The sequence below is a fragment of the Pseudomassariella vexata genome, assembly GCF_002105095.1.
Source record: "Pseudomassariella vexata strain CBS 129021 chromosome Unknown BCR38scaffold_11, whole genome shotgun sequence".
In the NCBI taxonomy this organism is placed as follows: domain Eukaryota; kingdom Fungi; phylum Ascomycota; class Sordariomycetes; order Amphisphaeriales; family Pseudomassariaceae; genus Pseudomassariella; species Pseudomassariella vexata.
Window position 1 is genome coordinate 442,439 of NW_024467966.1, and position 20,621 is coordinate 463,059.

The 20,621-nt window shown below is 50.1% G+C and overlaps 2 protein-coding genes and 1 non-coding gene across 3 annotated transcripts; 1 reads left to right on the forward strand and 2 right to left on the reverse strand.

Annotated features, from left to right (window-relative positions):
* Window positions 1–3,100: 3,100 nt before the first annotated feature.
* BCR38DRAFT_487679 (kinase-like domain-containing protein) lies at window positions 3,101–5,575 on the reverse strand (the record flags this gene model as incomplete). The annotated part of the gene is made up of 2 exons (XM_040864182.1): window positions 3,101–5,349; window positions 5,419–5,575. The coding sequence occupies 2 exons, from the start codon at window positions 5,573–5,575 to the stop codon at window positions 3,101–3,103; spliced, it is 2,406 nt and encodes an 801-aa protein (XP_040712851.1).
* A 7,207-nt stretch (window positions 5,576–12,782) lies between these two features.
* Window positions 12,783–12,880, reverse strand: BCR38DRAFT_t272. Its single transcript has one exon. It is a non-coding gene; the product is annotated as a tRNA-Thr (tRNA).
* Window positions 12,881–17,968: 5,088 nt separating this feature from the next.
* BCR38DRAFT_349544 (uncharacterized protein) lies at window positions 17,969–19,660 on the forward strand (the record flags this gene model as incomplete). The annotated part of the gene is made up of 1 exon (XM_040856499.1): window positions 17,969–19,660. One exon carries the CDS (start codon window positions 17,969–17,971, stop codon window positions 19,658–19,660), a length of 1,692 nt encoding a protein of 563 aa, XP_040712852.1.
* Window positions 19,661–20,621: the final 961 nt, after the last annotated feature.

Genomic DNA, 20,621 nt, shown 5'->3' on the forward strand with positions numbered 1-20,621 from the left:
CAAGACAAGATGCTCAAGCGTTCCAAACATTCACCTGCCTTCATCTCCTGCGGAAAATAGGCTACTGAGAAGAAAATGAGATAGCCTGTCTTTAATAGCCACCTACATAACTATCATACTAGCAATTCACTTGTTGACAGAGCCAACGATAGTTTAAGCCGACAACGACCAAAAGGCTTGATCAGAATCCAAGAATAAACAAACCATTGTGAACTTGACTTGACAGATGCCAGCCTCAAGCCACAACATATGTTCCTTGGTCGCTTTCAAGAAGCATGAAGTCGAACTCGAACTGACCAGTCACGCAATCATAAAAAACACATGTTTAGATGAATGGCTGTCGGCCCCCCAGACTAACCATCGTGAACCATCTTTGCTGCGCGACTCCTTTCCCCTCCGCACACGCCTGCCCAGCGAAAATATTGCCGACAAACACCAGGAGCGAGCGGGAGCAGCGAGGCAATTTGGTCGCATGATGATTTTCCTACGCAGGTAATGCAGTGTAACGCCTTGTGTATATCACGCATTTCTACAAGACACCAAGTCTCTCGTTTGTAGACTGAACTCGCAAGCGACTTGTACGAAAACCACGGGCGCGGGATATCCAAACCGGGGGAGGGGGGATGCAGTCATGATAGGATCTACGCAAAACGCCCTCCCTCCCCATGGCATTTCCCCGTTTGGGGCCTACAACTTGGGCAGCAGGCGTGGTAGTACGTAGGGTGAGAGCTGCGGCTCTGCAGTGTGTATCCCACTTCCCTTGTCTCCTTGCTTTACCTTGCCACTCGTTACAACAGGATTGGCGATACGTCCAGACCGACCCCGAAAATGTCGTGTCAAGTGAAAAAGGGATAATTGACACAAAGTGCTGCCTGCTTACCTGCCGCCGGGGCTTACGCTGTGTGCGCAGAACATGACCACGAACACTGCAATAGTTTTCCTCCACGCCCGCGCTCCTTTGATTCCGTTACAGTGCGTAGAACCAGCCCCGAAGGCATTACCACTTCCAAGGCCGAGGGACATATAGTGAAGTCGTTTTGCCCCCCCCCCGGCCATCTCCACGTCACAACAAGCCACTGCTGCGCACTGCTGCGCAGGTTGGTAGATCAGTCGGGGGACGAGGTGAGTTCTAGGTAGTCACCACATGTCTTTGATGGCGATCCCCGTGACGGTAATCCGAATTCCACAACGTCTCGTCAGTCAGCCAAACAGGGCACCGGGGAACCGCAGTTGCATGTTGCGGTATAAAAGAACAGTAAGCGGGCACGAATCAATGGGCTTGGCTCCTGTCATTCCGCATCTAGCACATTACGCAAGGGGTAGGCAATCCCCGATGTCTATCCCCGCTCCCAATCCCATCCAATCTCGATCCTTTCCCCAGGTAATCAGGATCCAAAAGGTGGGGGAAAATAGCCAGGGTAAGCTAAAGTGAAGTTGTCCAACATAATAAGGTAAGATGCATTCGGTGGGTGCATATGCTGGTAAACGAGAACAGCAATATAGGCACACAATAGGGAGAGGGGATTCAGGAAGGGGCCAATTAATGTCCAACCAAATTAAGCAGACGACGGCGGACAGACAGTTCAACAGAACACCCAAGTGGCCGCAAAAGACGGTGAGCACCATGTCGGATACGGTTTGGTCTTGTTGGTACCTCCTGCTACCATTCCCATTTTCAGCGCTGCCCTACCCTCCCTGCCTACTCGGGGAATGCCCAAGCGGCTCGTAAGCAGTCATCTTACCATATCACTGCATGGACCGCCGGCTCGACCTTTGGGACTTGTTTCCGTTGGACGCTGACAAGATGCATCATGCACCTGCGACTGGGCAAAGGCTTATTTTCCATGTGCCGCGTGAGCCATCATTCCTACATGATTCCCGCTAGTCTTTCTACAGTGCCGATCAAAAGAAGGAATTCGTTGAGATCAGTAGAGCAGGTACAAAATTAGTTTAATTATCAATCAAAATAGTCCGACCACAACTTCTGCTCTGGCCTCGGCTCGGCGAATTAATTTACGGAGGGTCCCAAATATCCGGGAATAAATTTCGGCCTCGTCTGTCGTATTAGAAATCAAACCCTGCGACGCAACGCAACGCAACGCATGTCCACTTTCCTTCCAGATGGAAACGAGCGGCGATGAGATGTCATCATCCTGTAGTGGAGAACCAGGCTGTTGGGTGGATGCGTGGGTTTGACCAGCCAAACTGCCGACTTCGCGAGCTGCAAGCGGCGGCGACTCTGTCGGCAACCTGAAATGGCGACATTTGACGCCGATCTTCGGCTCCGGTGCGGTCATCGTATGGGTAATGATCAAAGGTGACAATACGCCGCTGCATCTGCACAGACAACTGAGGTGGTCAGTCATGAGGGTGAAACGTATGTTGTCATTTCGGAGCGTCGGAACCTGTATTGCTCTAGTCTTGGGACCTGACCTCGCTAGCTTTATCGTCACTTTACTCGCTGTGCCGGCATGTTCATTTGAAATGTTTAGTGACCACCAACGAAAGCGAAGTAGATTGCTGAAGCGATCATGAGTCTGGCAGGAGACACGATGGTAGGTATCATCTGTGTTACTGGCGGCAAAGGTGCCAAAAATAAAACTGGTATATCTCCGGATGGGCTACATAATCTACCCAGGTACAACGTCTCATGACTTGTCTTGTTTCTCAACTTCATCTATGAGGCAGGGTTCGAGTGACCGCTGCGCGCTAACCCGAAGTTCTCAACTTTTTTTTTGTTGTTCAACTGAATGCCACGTAAACAAGCCATCTGATGGCCGAGAAACCGCCGGGGTCTTGTTCTTTAGATACAGTCTCGTTGCAATATGCATCTGAGAGATATTATTGGGTATGTGCCATACCAAATGGAACTTTATACGACCCAACCGGCTTCCTCACGGTAGGGTTAGTTTAGGGGGTGGGGAGTGCAAGGAAACAATTCATAATGCTCGCTCGCCGTTCGCCCCGTGGCCACGTTTATCCATGCTGTGCATCCCGTCCTGAACGCCGATGTATGAACAGTCCGCCAAAATATTATAAACGAAACATAGGCGGGTGCCGATGCTGACTTAATTGCAAGTCCTCTGATATCCGAAGCGCTTCAGTAGCCATGCTTGCCAGGCATTGGCGGTAGCCCGTGACCACTGCTCTGAAGCGGTAGATGATTATGGCAGTAAATCTTGCCAGCAGTGGACTTGAGGCAGTTCTTTTTCGACACGTCGATGAATTTGACCGGGTCGTCGTAACTTTCCAGTTGACAACACTCGACATTCTTCATCCACCGGTTGTTGACCACGTCCTTGATGGTAACTCGCTTTGCAGGGTCCGGGTTCAGCATGTTCAACAAAAGGCGGCGCAGCGGGACCGGGTTGACGAAGAAGTTGAAGGCGTCGATATTGGGATATCCATCCTTGTAAGTCTCTGGGTCCTGTACCCTTAATTCGTTGACCTTCTGCCACCCTCGTACCAGCTTATTGTAGGTCTCTGGGCCTTTGGTGGTCACTTCCGCCTTGTCCCAGAGATTCGCACCGAACGTGAGATAAATCATGACAATGGCACAGCTCCACACATCCAAAGGCCGAGGGTCGTACTCGCCGTGCTTGCTGATGACCTCTGGTGCAATGTACGGCATACTCCCGCAAATGCCAGGCTTGCAGAGTCGGATCTCGTCACTCATCCCCTGACCACATTGGCCACCGGCTTCCCGCAGGCCTGGGTGAATGCCGGAGAAGACTTCCGAGACGCCGAAGTCAGTGATCTTGAGTTTGCTGTCCTTCGTGATGAGAAGGTTTTCCAACTTGATATCGCGATGTGCAATGCCGTTCGAATGCAAGTAGTTTACACCTTGAACCAGTTGCTTGAACAGGCAGCACCGGTCGAGCTGGCGCGACTCGTCTTGGAGGTACTTCTTGGACACGAGGCTGTACAAGTCACCCTCGGAACAGAATTCCATCACATGATTCCAGCGACCTTTCTCGGTAGCTAATCGAAATGTCTCAACAATGTTGGGGTGGTGCAAACTCTTGGCGATGCTGTACTCCGACTTGATCTTCTTTTCGTATTCTGCCGTGGTCTCTGAGCTGCCTTTGCTGCGGAACGTCTTTACGGCGTACAACTCGGTTGGTATGCCTTTGCGGTGCATCAAGGCGACATTGGAAGTAGCACCCTTGCCGAAATGCTTGTGGCGACCCAGCAGTTTGCTTTGATACTCAAACTCTTTCGTGAGCTCAGCGATATCAACCGTGAAGTCATCTGGCAGACTCAAACTGAGTCGCCGCGCTTTCATGCCAGTACCTGCATCCGGGGTGAATATCAAGGGATGCTTCGTCAAGTTCTCCGTCAAAGGGTTACCCGACTTCTTCTCCTCGGCGTTGGCGCGGCGTCCACGTTCCAAGCTCCGCGTACGGACCTTTTTGGCTGAATTGGCAAAATTGACTTTGCTTCTGCCTCGCAAATGTAACGAAAAACCAGTCGACGCTCGATTCTTCTGCCTGTCGAAGAAATCGCCAGGTGCAGGTATCGTCGGACGCGTCGTGGTTTCTTTGGAAATGCGCGCCATCTCGAGCGACGATCCTGGCGAAGGTGGGGTGTTGGACCGTGTCGTAACCGAAGATCTGTGGAAGGAGAAGTGCCGACTGCTGTTGGGGGTCACCTTGATAGATGTGGTTTCGTTACTATCGAAGCCGCCGTTGTAGTTGGGCTGTCTAAACTCCAGGGTCGAGTTCTCGGTGACGTTCGAGCTGGTGCGCTTGAAAAGGGACGTCATCTTTCCCCGTATACTCAAGGCGGACGATTTACGTCGCTCGAGAGGAAATGAGGTGTCTGTTATATCCAGTTGACGTGACGACTCAGTGTGGGTTGTGAAGGACTTAGTTAATGGTTCCTGGGGCGTTCCGGGCGTAGGAGGAGTGGCTGCTGTATGGACTAGCAGCGGTGGCCTCGACTCGGTTTTACTAATCGGCGTAATGGAAATATCAGGGTGCCCGGGGATCTCAGAGAAAGCAATGAGTTGAGAATTATTGGCCGTGTCGTGGTGATCAATAGCATGGAAATCCCGCGACTGTCGCCCACTTACTGGTGTGGTCGGCTCATTTGGTGTGTCGCTTTCCGTCTCGTCGCATTCTTCAGGAATTGAGTCTTGCAACTCTGTAGGGTAGCGACGGGGCGAAGACGAAAGGGAACTTTGGGATGAGGCTCTTCGTTGTTGTTGCTGCAAATTGGGGTTGGGGATGGAGATAGGAGCGGGAGCGGGACTATGAGTGTAGGGTAGTTGCGACTGCGACTGCAACTGTGATTGAGGCGTCGAGTTTAATGGAGAAGGTGGTGGTGTCTGCGAGAGCAAAGTGTCGTCTGTCGGTCGAATTATTAGATTTATTGCGAAATCAAGAGGGAGAGGACGTTGAAGAAGACCCAAAATACCTGCTTGCTCAGCCGAGGATGACGATTTGGACGTGTTAGTGGTACGAGGGGTTGCGGCAGCTGTGCTTAAGAGCGAGGTGGATTGGTGAGCATCACTTGCGCAGTGAGATGACAATGCTGGGGCAGCAGCCGATGGAGCAGCTGCGGCGGACACCATCCTGGTTGGAGGGGTGGGAAATTCGTGCCGGTCTTGCGTGCTGAGGCGGTGCGAGTCGTAGTAGCGCCGTAATGTAAAGTACCTGCCTGGCCCTTGTCCCAGTCGCTAGTTCTAGCTAGCTAGGCCAACCCAGCCTGGAGGTTGGAGCGGCGACAGTGGCAGAGCGCTTGAAAAAAATCAGGATTTCATGCAAGTCGGTGTTTCCGGCGGCCGACTCAAAAGAGCGAAGGGCGATGCACCAATCCTGACGGAAATAGCAATCAGTTCTTTCCAGAGGTTGTTATCCACCCCTCCTTTAGAGAGCAGGTAACACAACGTTTTGTGATTATTCCCGGATGAGACTGCCTGGGCAAGCTGGGCGCGGTTGCTTATTATAAGAGGCAGAGTCAGGGAGAAAGGAGGACCCAACCACAATGGCGATGCTGACAGCAACCCACTTCTTGGCCCCTTCTTCGAATGTTCGGTGCAGCGAGCTCGAAGGATGGTTGCGTTTTTGATGTTGTGTAGCCCTGCTTACAGCCTCCAGATCGACGTGCCAAGGCAACAGGAGAAAACGAGAACTAAGGCCGACATCTTGGGGGGGGAGACGCGGTTATAAGGTCGAGAGAGTACCCGGCATGGTGCTTGCAGCAGTAGCTTGTCTAATTTGGGGGATGTTGATCTTGGTCGGCCGTCGTAATGTAGTGCAGGATAGAGGTGCATATACTATTATGTATGTAGTAAGGGATGGCTGTTTGGGGATCGACCCTAGATCGAGGGAACCATGTAAGTCCAGGTGTAGTAGAGTCGAAGTGGACGGGTGGGTTTATCAGGTGGGTTTATCACTGTACAGTTGTCGTCACTCGACTGCGAGTGCGGAGAGGAATCAACGAATCCTATGGATCGAACTGCTGAGATTCATGACAACGTGGAGAAGATGGAGATTTCGGGAAAGAATACTAGGGGGTAAATGGATATGGAGGGAGACGAATTACGGTTGATGGTGGGCGGTGGTCGTCTTCCATAATGATCGTTTGGTTCTCCAGAAAGTTGAAGGTACACCCTCTTGTATTGTGTACTTTGACTAGACCATTTCACAAAGGCGCCATGTGTATTCATGGAATTGTGTAACGAATTACCATGCAACCATTTAGGGACGCCGAGTTGGTGAATACTTGGTACAATTGTAAGTTTGACCGCAGTGGACGGCCATAGCAGATAGAGATGCTCAATATGTATCGATCGACTAAACTATTTGGAACTTAGATCATGACGGCCCAGGTTGTGTTAGTCGGAAAGCCGAGAGGCCGCGAGACAAGCATTTCTGCACCAAATTCAGTCAGTATGCCCAGAACTGCCACTGATTCAACAAATCTTCTTGGAAGGGTGGACACTTTTTTCTCTTGTCTTGAATAAGCTTCTTAATCCCCATTGCGTAACTTTCCCAATGAACAAATGTTGAAGCTTTGACACAATAGGAACTGCAAGTCAAGGTGCTCATTTATCAGAAAAGGTGAAGTATGTACAATACCTAGGTATTACTTCAGGAGTGACCGTGAGAGCTACCAACCCGCCGCTCTGCACTATTTAATCTAAAAGAATCTATTGTTTGGCCGTTGGCTTGGTGCTTGACCGCAGATGTCTATCTATCGACCTCTGATTCTGGTGAGGGATTTTACTGCAACTTCCGCTCTCAGCTGCAGGGCAACCGGACAAGCACGAAGAAATCTCTTACATTGCATTGATGGATCGCAAAAGTCCCGGGTGGTGTGTGGGGTTCGTCTTGTGCAAGTTGTAATTGCAGTGCCCCTCTTTCTTTGACTCTCGGCCTCTCTCAACCAAACATCATGATAACAATACCCAATCCCGTGCACCGATCAAGAACGAGGCAGTACGTCAAGGGGGCTGTCACGATTTGGAAATCAAGGCCAAGTCTTTCTGCATAATTCACTTCGTTCTAGAAGTATTAGCGGTTAATGAGGTATCGCTGGCGTGAACATCCAAGTCTAAAGTTCCCAGTACATCGTGAGGACCCAAAGTTGACTAGAACAACCAGGAATGGACTAATTGGGCCCGTCTTGGCCAATGGTTGATTGATGGTATTCCTAAAAAAAAAAGCATGCCAGCTGAGAGATCATCACGACAATCGTCGTTGCTGAATCGCCGTTCTGGTTTCATCTAGTAATTTCAAGCGCTCATATTACAATCGCCAGTCGAACCGCCGTGGATAAAACAGTGGCAATACCAAGAATCAGACGAGCGCTTGCCAAGCGCTTTGCCTTGGCGTTGCCGCGTCTCGGAATGTACAATATCCAACGTTTAACCTCTGCATTACTCTGTGTTGTTGCGCTTGGCAGGTTTGGTGATTCACACCACTATGTACGTGCCGGTCAATAAAACAAACACGGGATCGGCCGGCTCAAGAACGAATGTCATGTGTCTGCTGTGTGCTATGAGACCGACCTTGGGGTTTCATCTCACAACAAAAGTATCAGCTTCCTCGAGGCGCCTGCAGCGGCCATGGGTGGGCCATCCTCCAGGTCCATCTGCCGGCTCGCGAATAAGAGCATTGAAGATCGACTTCCTCTACGATTTGGAGCTTTGGTTCTATGGCCCGCCTTGGCTGGTTGCCAATCAGGGGCAACCTGGGTCTAGTGCCACCGCGTCATTTGGGGTCATGCATGTAGGCCATCATCTGATGTCTTCACGAACTTCTTACTTGAGATGTTATGTTTGGACGTCCGTCTTATGATACTTGTGCGAAACATCATGCCGAATCTTTCATGTGCTCATACGACTAGGTTGCCTGTAAGTGATCGGTAGCACTTAAATCTCCACCTAAGGTTAGAGTAATCAAGGCCGGCCACCGCGGACAAGCTAAGGAACAGCTCTATTTCGAGGATATTGCATCATTAATGCTATTCATCTTGGCGGATTTCTGTTTTCAAGACAACTTCCATGACTGGTTTTCTTGACTTGCCTTGACTCGCCTTGACTTCTAAGAATAAACAATAGCCGTCATTCAGAGATTTCCCCGAGGGCCGAATTCCTCGCCAGTACTGTCCTGTTTGCTGATGCCTGAGCAATGGAGTTGGATAAAGTAGCTCGAGATACACTTTGGCCATATCCACTGATATGCACGTAGCGCTCGCGTGACAAATGTCAAAATGGAGATTACATCTGGAAATGACAGCCTATCATTCAGTCCACGCCTTGAAGCCTGAGCACGTCAATATGACACTTCTCTGTTGTCGTCAAACACGTTGGTCGCTCGAGGACAGTGCGTCCGTCGATGTTGGTTGCGTATTGCGTATTTGTGGTCCTTGGCGACAGACTGACAGTTGTGGCTTCCAGAGACTTATGCTCTTGGCCTGAAAAACATTTTCTGATGCAAGGATACGGGATCGCACCTTCTCATTGGCAACTTCTAATCCGATAAGTCGCTATAATCTATATTTCTTCGGTTTCGGTTGATCAATGCTTGGCTTTGGAATGTTTCCTTCAATGGAGGGACAAACCGCCGAAAGTTTTTTCACAAGCTCGAAATGCTTTCAATGCTTTATGTCAGAAACCTCGTTTTCCACGATTTTTAGGTTTTTTCAAGAGCACGTTCGCTGACTGTTGCCAAGGGAGCTCACTCAGCCAAGGCCAGAGAGTCAAATACGGATGGCCGGACTGTCCGTTCGACTGCATTTCTTGGCTGAACAACACTGCCATATACACTGCCGCCATTGTGTGCCTTGCGTGCGCAACTCATGACGACTTGCCCGCCTTGGTGTTGTGCAGTATCTTGGGCCCTCTTCAGTCACTTTCGTTATAGGCTGTTTCAAGCTGGTCGGTGAAGCGGGGAGACGTTAACCATGCGGACGCCTCGTCTTTGAAATACGACTATACGAGAACATTACTACGTGCCCTGAACCACCAGCTCGGGTATGTCAGAAAAGGTAACCCGTACGTTAGCATCGCAATGTCTAAATGGAATTGTCCTGTCATTGTCCAGCTGGGGTTACACATGCCCACCATGACCATGACAGCCATCCACGCTTGCCCTTTGCAGCACCGAGACTGGCTCGCCTTCCCACAAATTGCTGCAGCTGTCCCAAAGCATCAAGAGGCCTGCGAGTGGCCACCTGCACCTCGAGTGCAGCAAATCACGCAGCAACCTGTCTCTCGTGACCTGCATTAATTGTTGTCAGAAACTTCTCTGCATCAAGTAATTTCGCCCAGCCAGCCCGCCCGTCTTGGCTTCCATGAGACAAGCTGCTTTCAGTCAGAAAGGATAATCAAAACAGATGGCACAAAAAAGAGCACAGCAATTTAGGGCAGCAGTAACATCTTGGCGAAGCAGTCAGCCTTTTGAGGCTCTTGGCTGAGCACAGGGGTATCGGCAACCATTCTCCTGTGGCTGGCGATCATTCTCAATTGGCTTCATTCCAAGTTGCGCTCAACGTCCAAAGGCGCCACGATGGACGAGGGATTTATCCCGCTCACCCCATACGACAGGTACTGGAGTACTTGAATGAGGTGGACTATATATACCCTGCCACATTTTATTGCAACCCACGGCCAATGGCAAAATCGCGCTTCCAGAAATGAAACAAGTTGTCCACACGCCCGAACCGAGGCCAGGTCTGTTACATAGCGGGCCGTTGTCTCTGTTGAGAACCTGTAGTATGCTATAATTGTGGTGCCATTAACCCACTACCCCAGGATCAAGGAACCTCAGGCAATGAGGACGAGTGGCGGTGAATAGGCCAACAGGAATGGGACGACTGTGGCATAACAGCGGCGAGCAGCAAGCAGCAAGCAGCAAGATGAGATATTTGACGTGAATAATTTTTCCCATCGGTACTGCAGAATCGCTGCATGTCCCCTTCGTCGGGCGGCCGCAGTTCACAAACTTGGCCAATGCACTCGCTTCTCCAGGTTTTCCCCATGCTGCTGCTGACGACCCACCTCTCACCGTCTCTGTTGTCTCGTGCATCTTTACCCCGTTTGATACCCCTATTCAGTTACGCACCAACTATTGCTCATCAGTGTCAAAGTGTCTATCTTTCTTCATGTAGCAACCGACCTCCCCATAGCAATCAGACTTATTACCCATTATAATGAAGTCAATACTCAAGAAACCCCAGAGCGTCAAGCACCCATTCATCCCTAGCGCTACTACACTTCAAGCTTCGAGGCCTGGGGAAAGAATGCTGGACTTCCCCCGTCATCTACCGATTTACTGATGCCATCGATGGCTTTTTGCAGGAGCATTCCGAGGGGGGGTTGGGAGAGCCGTTGAGCATCAGGCGGGAAAGATGCGATGTGTGCCATCCCAAATATATCGGGTACTTGTAGATCATTCGTGGTGATATACTGACGCACCTGCACGTCTTTAACCTCAGGGTGCTGTTGGTCCAATGGCACTTGGCATTCTTGAGATCAAAGACATATATTAGGAGCAACATCTTGGCGACGTAGGTAGGATGTTGAGGAGGCAAATGTCTCCATGTCTTCCTACCCTTCAATTTGCCCAATGGACGCACAATTTCACTGCCATGGCCCTCATCATGATTGATTGGGGCCACGTATCAAGTTTGTCTTGTCTACTGCGAGTTTATTCTGGCAACTGCCGTGGTTCTGTAACTCAGACACTCACTGCCAAGCACGCACAAGGCAGCATCTTTTTGGGCGTTGATGTAACGTGCTCTGGCGATTTGAGTAATACTCCATTGTGGCTGCGGTTTGAGCCATGTCTATCAACTTCTCCTTTGATCGGCAAAAATGTGTACTGGTGACTTACTGTTGATCCTGCTTGCTACGTTGGATCGTCTCGATTACAAATGTTTGATCTTGAATGTGAGTTGCTGCAGTCTGATCATAGGGTGGCTAGTTTTCCGAGAAGGGAATCAAGGGGCACATACATAGGGTAGAGGCACTCGGGTAACATGACCTTGATGGGTTTTGTGAACTGCGCTCGCTAGCCGCTCAGGTTTACTGGTTTATTCTCTTGCCATATTTTCGACGGTTCTGCAAGCTGACGAGGATCATGTCATATCTATTGATCTGTCAGAGATGAGCTTCAAGGGGTACAGCAATCTTTTGGATTCGTTCGCACCAGTATCTGGTGTTAGTTTACTTCAGTGTCGTCGCTTTGGGAGTATCCGTTCGTTAGTATTCACTCAGAATCTGTCGGTAGCTTTGGCAATGTTTGCATGGTTTATGACCAAAATGAAACGTCGGGTATCACTCGGGGGACGGAGACTTGTTGCTGTCACATCTATGCAGATATCCTCGGAGTCAAGACTACGAGTATTTGTTCTTCATTGCCTTGAATCCATATAGTTCTGAGGTGAGCGCAGGCCAGGGGCATTGCCAATCCCTGATCAGCCGTGTCTGCAAAGAGTGACATCATGTCAGAAAGCTCTGCCTCACAGCCTGCCTACTGAGGTGTCCCAAGGCATCCTACTCTACTTGCTCTTTCAGATAATAGAGAAGCCCCTAATCTCCATTTCCTCCAGGACCTCAGCTACGCCCTCCTTTCATTTTGTGAAGCCACAATATCTGCACTTGGGTGAATGTTTGCAGATAATCATTGCTCGGGGCGAGTTTGAGCAACTGGGTATTTGACACTCGAGTAATAGCCTATAATAAATATAATATTAAATACGCCGTAGGTGTTAACCCTCGGTACCTCTACAAGTACTCCCTTAAGGGGCTATAGATGATATAGCGGGCCCTTAAGCCGCGTCGGGCGGTTATACAGGTAAACTTGTAGCCAAACGACTACTAAACCTCCTGTCCCTCCCTAAGTCTGTGCTACAACCCCTGCCTGAACTACCGATAAGTGTGGTAATGTGGCACTTAAATTCGTCCTCAGGGGTGGGATGCTGCTGATGTGCAGAAGATGCTCGACTATTTTTTGTCGCGGCAAGTCGTAGTATCTGCTAATTGGGGTTCTCGTCGAGCGTATACATCTCAACCATACGCTCAAGTGGATAGACCGTAACGTGGTCTAGACGCTCGCAAGAATCGCGGCGAGAGGGGTCCGATAAGGGGTCGGATTAACGATTCGAATTCTGGACCGGCTGTCGAGTTATATTCCGCCGACGTAGTGCTTGACGGTCGACTGGCTAGGATGCTCGTAATCCTAAACTGCACCAATCTCCCTATTATCGCTAGGTAGGCGAAGTCAACAAGGTGGGCAGCGCGCCGTAAGGGTTGACTAAACCCCCTTGTGTGTCAGCTGCGGGATTCGAACCCGCGACTCGTACCCAAGTGGGTGGGGCTCAAATCGGGACTTATCTACCAGCGAAGTGACCAACTACACCAGCCGACAGCCTATAATAAAATTGCTTCTTTGCGTACTAGTCGTTAGGTTCCTGTCGAAAATTCTTTATTTCCTGACTATGCTAACATCGAGAATCTTTAGCAGAGCGCCTATATGATCGACCTGATAGAATACTAGTTTCTTGGGAGACTTTCTTGATTGGAAATATTGTTCTAGTATTTAACAACCTTGTTTAAGCATCCTCCTTTCTCAGTATCATCTAATATAGTTGTTGCCTGACTCTGCTCAATTAACGAAAGTTAGTTAAGACCTACAGTGTTATGATGAACATATGAGTTGGATTCACTTGTTTCTTTCACAAACTTTTAATATGTACGACAGTTCATACCTAGAGCTAAGCCCTTGCTATGATAATACCGAGCTGGTCTCAAAGATAGAGCCTTTATGTAGCAAGTCCTTTGTGGCGATATAAGACTGAAAGAAAGTGACAAACGCGACACATATCGGCCTTCCATTACTTGTCTGTCTCTCATCTGGGAAGAATATGAGCGAGGTTCTGGCCAGTCGCTGCGTTGCACCTTCCTAGGCTCTCAAGAAATCTATTTACTTCAAACTCCCTGATGATCTTCTTCGTCGCCTGAGACGTCCGACGCAGTTTCCCCAACCACGTGAAGACATCAGTCCCTCCCTATACTTTCTATATTCCACAATTATGTAAGGGACGACCACAATAACAAGTGGAATTTGAAACTGTTTCAAGCAACTTAACACAGAAAGAAAGTGGCTACAAACAGTCCATACTCAGTATAAAAACGTTAAGTGACTAGTTATGATATCAAAGGTCTACTGCAGCATGGGAGATTGACCCACGGCGAAGACATCATTCTGAGAATATGAGCAGGACTTGATTACTGTGAAAGAAACTGCGATCATGTTGTATTATAGTAACAGGCAAAGTCTTTGGTTGAAGACAAAGGGCTACAAAGCTCAAGTACTACACAACCGGTGCAGCCCTACCACGCTAGGGTTCGCTTTGAGGATAACTGTATTATAAACTTCAGTTTGAGTAGCTTGTGGATCAGCCTTTATAATGAGAAGTACCCATTGATCGCTGCGCATGCTTCGCCTAATATTCAGACAATTGATATCCATCTTAGCCATACTACTACTCAGCAGGTTCTCCCCGTAGTCCACGCACCAAGCGACTAGACTACTGCTTCATAACCACTGACAGTAGCTTTGATACATCATCTACCTGAGAAGCGATGCAGCGAAAGCAATTTCTTATTGCAGAGATTGACCACCCAGCTTATGGAACTACGATGTTGCATGATGTGATACTGTCACGGCGAGTCGAGATAGCTGATATTTGACGCTGGATGAACAAATCTCCAACGATTTCCGTACAAACTATAGCGGCAACAGAGAAGGCATACTGCCGTACCCAGAGCCAAAAAAACATGAAGATTGTAAATCATCATGCCAAGGTATGCCCAAAACCGGCTTGGTTGTCAATCCAGTAACCAGTCCAGCCCAGTCAGAGTGTCTTCTTGGTGCCTCGAGAGAGATCTTGTCTTCTCCATATTCCGCAACACATGCCGCAATGCATATATGGATGTTGAACTCTAGACTCCTACCAGCTGACAATGCCTGACATGCCTCCAACCAATACGCGACCAGGTTCTTCGCACAAGGTCCCGCATTATGTCAGCGAGTTGGCCTTACTACGGGAGGTGGCAGGCAGTCAAGTCGGCGAAATTACCAGTTACCTATCATGTAACGGATGCGGCAGTTTACAATACTGCTATTTTTGCCCGATTGTCTCGCCTGCCGCTCCGACGGAATTGCCAAGCATTGAGGCCTGATGGCCAGATACATTATTCAGTCTTGCGATGAGCACAACGGATATGTTGGGCTGGGATCTCAGAAGCAATCCGGCATCCCTGGAACGTTGAAGGGCAGGCTTATCAGACTTGGATACTTCGCAGACACATTGTGTAGAGCCAAGGTTGCTTCGGCTTCGCAAAACCCAAACTCGCGATGTGAGTTGGAATGGCATCCATGTGGGGATATTGCAAGTGAACGGGTGACTCCGTAGATCGATGACTGCTCATTCATAATAGTCCGTCCGTCCATTACCAGCCCCCCTACAGCAACAGGAAAACGAGGCCTAACCGCTGCCATCTTTCGGCAGTCTCCCGGTAAGACTTTGAAAAATTGACGTCTGCGGAGCTTTGCCGCCGATAGTCTTCCCATCTAATGACGACTAACGAAAGCGGTGAGAGCACACACCTGGGAATTTCATGATGCGTCAAAGCCTCGATGGCGGGAAACTGTTTTCCCCACTCTATGCAGTTGAAGTGGACTCCACTTTCCAGCCAGGAAAATGGCAATGAAGAGTCACGAAGAGACGGGCCTTTGCACGTTGCTTCGCTGGCTGAGGCGGCAAAGTGATACACCTCACACTCTTAGTTGAGGAACGCGCTGGAGCATTCCAGGGTCTTTGATCTCGACGTGTCGTCGCTGACCGCTCTGGATGCATCGTCTGCACCGCCATGTGGCACGTAGTGGAGATTCCCATTTGGTGTTCCTCCACAGTCCACGCCGGGCAGTTGTCCTTAACAGACGACGAGGTTTCGCCGTCGCTCGACTTCGGTGTGCGACTCGGCATTGTAGCGGCCAAATGCGGGTCAGCCGGGCCTAGATGCAAGAGCAGAGACCATTCAGGTTGTAAGTGAGCGAGGTAGCACCGATAGTCCCGTCCGTAAAGGTGAGAAGCGAAGCCCAGAGATGGCGACCCGTTGGTTTCGGAATGATTTATGAAGTCTTCGCAAAAAGATTTAGACGAGGAACTCGCGCCGATTCAGGGTTTATCCATCCAACAGCTAGAACCATCAGCCCTAGACGCCCATACATCTTTTCAGCGCTTCGGATGAGAATGGAGCGAAAGATAGAAACAAAAAGGTGAAAAAAAGGATGAAAAATGGGGCCATGTGACTCGAAGCGCATGCCCTCTGGATGTCAAGTTTTGCCTTGGAAGGCGTGAATGGACTGCAACGGAGATTCTACTGTGGCTCTCCGATGAGCAGGATAAAGACCCCAAATCACATCGCAATCGGAAACCCCTGTAAATCTGGCTAGGCCTCAAGCCGTTCACACGGAGGACAGAACAAACCAAGCACCCAGGTGGAAGAACTAAGCTATTCCTGGTATGCGGATATTGTTACCTGTGCTTAGCTAGTGAGATTGGGCAACCGCTCCACTGTGGTTGTGAAGAGAATCTAAAATGCATCTTGAATTGCATGTGTCCTGCCTGTCCTAGCAAACGAACGTCTACGGATTTGTGTTGCTTGAGAATTGGAGAAACACCACAGAGTTCGGGAGGGAAAATGCCCCATGGTGGGGGATGTCGAGATAAGCTCACTGAAGACCCTGATTGACGTTCTAGTCCAGCTTCGGCATAGCCGGCAACCACACCGCATCAAAATGGAGGGCTGAGATGCGACTGTGGTTGACAGAAAGGGAAATGCTCACATGTACAGCATGCCAGCTCATCCGGTTGGGAGGCCTGGCAACTGCAAGTTGACAGGACAGAAGCCACCAGGAACAAAGGAGATCGGCTTGGAAGCGGAAAGAGTGAAAAGGTGGCATCAAGGGCGTTCGAAGTTGGAGTAAGAGGGCTTCTGATTGGTGGACTGGGGTTGCTTCAAACTGAGTTCCGCGGCCCGCCCCCTGCATCTCCAGCTTTGTCCTTGCTAGAACTCGTCAACTTGGGTTTTTGGCCACGCTGGCATACTATCATTGGGCAACCGCACAGCTGATGACGGTGAGCGAGCAGCCTGACAGTTGGGCTGGGTTGGGTTGGGTTGGGCTTCTTGGTGTTTGTTCTGTCCTGGTTGGGAGGAAGACGGCTTCGTTCAGTTAAATTAGGGGCTGTTTGGAAAGCGTTGTCCTCAACACATCGCATCTCTATTAGAGACAAACAGTCGCTATAATACATAGTGTGTGTCAATAGTGGCAAGTGAGGCAGGCAGAGCGCACGCGGTTGTTTGACGGCCAGTTGCAAAAAGGTGGATTCCCAGAATGGAACATTTCTAGCCCTCGGGTATTTGGGGTATTTTGCCGTCGATGAAAACCGATGAGGCCCCCATAAATTGTGCCTGGCATGGCGAGAAACGGCAGGGGTCCGTTAACGTAGTGCCGAGTTTGGAGTAGTGAACCAGCTTCAATGGGCAACGACCAACGAAGACGCCCGGTTGTATGGGCCGGGATAATGGACCTTTTCACATTCGAGTGTTCCTACCCACGACCCATGATCCAGGGCGAGGACGACACCGTGAGGGTCCCATCTCAACCCAAGCTTCCCAACCTGGACCAATCCATCATTTGAGTTTCCCATCACTCGTTCTTTCTTTTCCCTCCGTCTCTCTCACGAAAATGTTTCTTGCACAATACACATCCAACTGCCAAACATCCAAAACAGTCTGTCTCGTGGACATGACCTGAATTACTCGATCGAAATAAGTGGATCTGGTACTTTGTGCTTGACTACCGAGAAGCTCCCGCATTCACTTGCATCACGATCACGAGTCTTCAACAAGACAACCAACCTCTCTTATCTGGCGGTTCTTGAGCGCTGCCCAAGCTTCCTGCAGGCTGGAGCATTATCTACCCTTAGATCTGCCAGGTGGTCGCTCACCACAGGTTGATAGCAACGAACCAGGCACTCATACAAGATTCAAGTATTAGCGACTTCCGTCACTGGTGCTTGTCGATAAATCGGAACATTCGCACATGCTCTCTCACACGAATACTTTAAGTTGAAGTAAACAGTCCCTCGTTGCGTCTCTGTTTTGCCCGTGGGAATCACATGAAACCGCCTGGCCATCCCATCGCAACGGATCCAAACTTCTTGCTCTGGTACCTTGAACCTTGAACAACTGCCCCAAACTTTAACCTTGAACGCCTTGGGATCGCACCTTCCTCGCGGCTTGCATCTACTTACTCTCTCATCCTCAACTCTACTTTTCGTCGAAGTTTTTCTTACTCTGAGTAGCCAGCGACCCAGTGTCACAACTGCCCAAATGACGCTCATCATGTCGAGGCCGAACGACTCTTTCTTGCCGTCCGGCGCCATGCTCGACCCACACGAGTGTGGCCTCTCCTTCACATCGGATCTTGTCAACGGCCACCCGAGCTCTTTTATATCTCCATTAGCACTGCCTGTCGCCAACCAAACGCCATACTTTGACGAGTCCCAGCTTAGTTCATTACCGCCTGGAAACCATATGCACCCTTCAAACGTCAAAAACAAAGCACAACGAACACTGCCTCAGTCCCAGCAACACCATCTTGCGCCTCGTCGCAACCCTCCAAACGTCCGCGAACAGCGTGCTGCTAGCCTTTCGCCCTCGCGTTACCAAGAACAGACTCGAACAGCGGGATCTCGTGTGACATCACCCTCACTGCTCCCTGTGAACGGCAACTCCCTCCTCTCGTCGCCGGAGCAGATAAGCAGCCAAGTTATCGCTCTCCAACTCCGTCGTGTCACACTGCAGAATCGGAGGCTGTTGGAGAACTGGGAGGCCGAGCGCGCCCACCTTGAAGCAAATCGAGCCAGAGCCGAGGAGATATACAAGGAGGAGCGGGCCATGATGGATGACGATAGGTTGATTTGGGCCCGCGAGGAGGATCAACTACTAGCGAGGATCAGGCAACTCGAACAGGAGAACACGGAGCTACGGACGAAAGTCGATCAGCTGACACGGGGGTCAGGCGGTGCTGCTCCCTTGGGACGCGGCACCGACGGGGCGTTGGATCCTGCCACTCATGCCGGCGGCGTGGGGTTTGCAGGAAATGCGGCTAGTACGGCGAATGTCCATGTTCCCACAGTTATGTTTCGAAGCCCTCCTGATGGAGTGTCTCCTGGGCCTGGGATGACTGCCCCAGAGTCGCACCCCTTCGTTCCTTTGGATCCGCGCATGCAGTCCGCATCACCTGGCGCCGGGTCTGCAGAAAGCTGTTCACCAGTTCAGGAACGAATCCCCTCAATTGATGTACACGAGCTCATTCCGGAGCTTGAAGGTATTCGAATAAAGGGATCCGCTGTCCAGAAGGTGACCTTCACAGACGGCGCATCGTCGGTTTCGCCTCTGGCGGGATCAAAGAAACCTTCGCCTGTGGGCTCCAACAACGACTCGCCTAGCAGTCGGTCGAAGTCTTCTCCAGCAGAGCTGACCAAAGAGGCCCTCCAAGCACCAGCAAACGATCGGCTCACGATGCACGCTGGGCACACACCCAACCATAGCCTTTCTTGTTTCCCAACTGTAGTCTCTACCGAGGCAAACAACACGGCCGGTAGCTCCGGTACGTCGACGCCTATCCGACAACCGACTAGCAAGGGACTCCAAGTGGGCGATGATGGGGCATCTGCTGCCAACGCTGATGTGAATGGACAGCATGATGGTGGCTCCGAGGATGCGCTACCACCGCTTCGACCCAGTGATGGGGATGCAGAACTGAAGGGTCCGCTCATGATTCGCAACATGCCCCAACACGACGAAATATTCCTTCACAAGCTTGATGAACAACTTCAGACATCCCTGAAGGAGGACAACGCCACACCAACGGTCCTTAAAAACGGCATTGACGAGACACATACCAGACCTTTGGTTCCTCAGCAGTCACTAGTCTCTGGAGCAGACGGCACTGTTGAGAAGGAGTTGAACCAGGAGGAGAACGACATGGCTGAGATTCCTCTTAGGTTCAAATCCAGTAACAATTTCGGTCGGCCCTTGGGAAGTTCGGGAAGTCACCCCCCTAACTAGGAAACCTGAGTCTCTCCAGTCTCCGCAAGTCCGGATCGTATTGGCCAATTGGCAACTGATAGTTGCTCGGACCAGCATGCTCTCATTTCGGCATCACTTGCTATTCGTGTAAATGGCAACCCACCACATTACACTGCGCCGGTTTCTTCTACTGCACATGAAATATTTCCTTTGTATCTTGCTACTTTATCGCTGGATCGGATAAACGTTGGAGGCTGGCTGGTTCACGACACGCAGGATTTTGACGTGGTCTCAACGGCGGATGGACTGCTCAACTTATAACACAGCACTACTTGGAAATACCCCCTTTTGATACCTTTTGCCCCTTTTTCTTCTGTCCTGGGAAGAACTTGATTGTCTCACCATGTTTTGGATGGCCTGTTGTGGTGTTTGGAGGTTATGAAATGAGATAAAAATGGCATGGTACTGGCGCGCACTAGAAAAACATACTTTCATCGCACAAAACGCGACAGCGGAGGCAGCATTGGAGGGGGTTTCTGGTTTGTTTCTTTTTTTTCTTTTTTTTATATTCATCAGAGATTACGTGCAGAACCGGCACATGCTGCATGGCGACACAGCTACCAGGAGTGCGAAATTGCGCTGAGGAATGGTTGCTTTGCACATAAGGAAACAACAACAAAATATATATCCACCGTGAGGAGATGGATCAGGGCTCGGTCTGTATCGTTCGGGCGTTCAGTCAGTTGATGGATGGACGAATGTTGAGAGGTTCCCTCGGAGGCGTTTGGGTTCCCGGTGCGTGGAGGTTATTTATACTAAGAGACTGAGACTGTCCCATTATGTCAATACAGACATCACTCCTTCCCCCCATACTGTTTGCTTGCCTTTGTATTGAAGTGGAATGATGTAGAATCTCCCCGACATGCCTTTCGTCCAACTATCCATGAGAAAGACACGGTCACATGTTAACAATTTTATTGTGTTGGCTGTCGCCAATTCA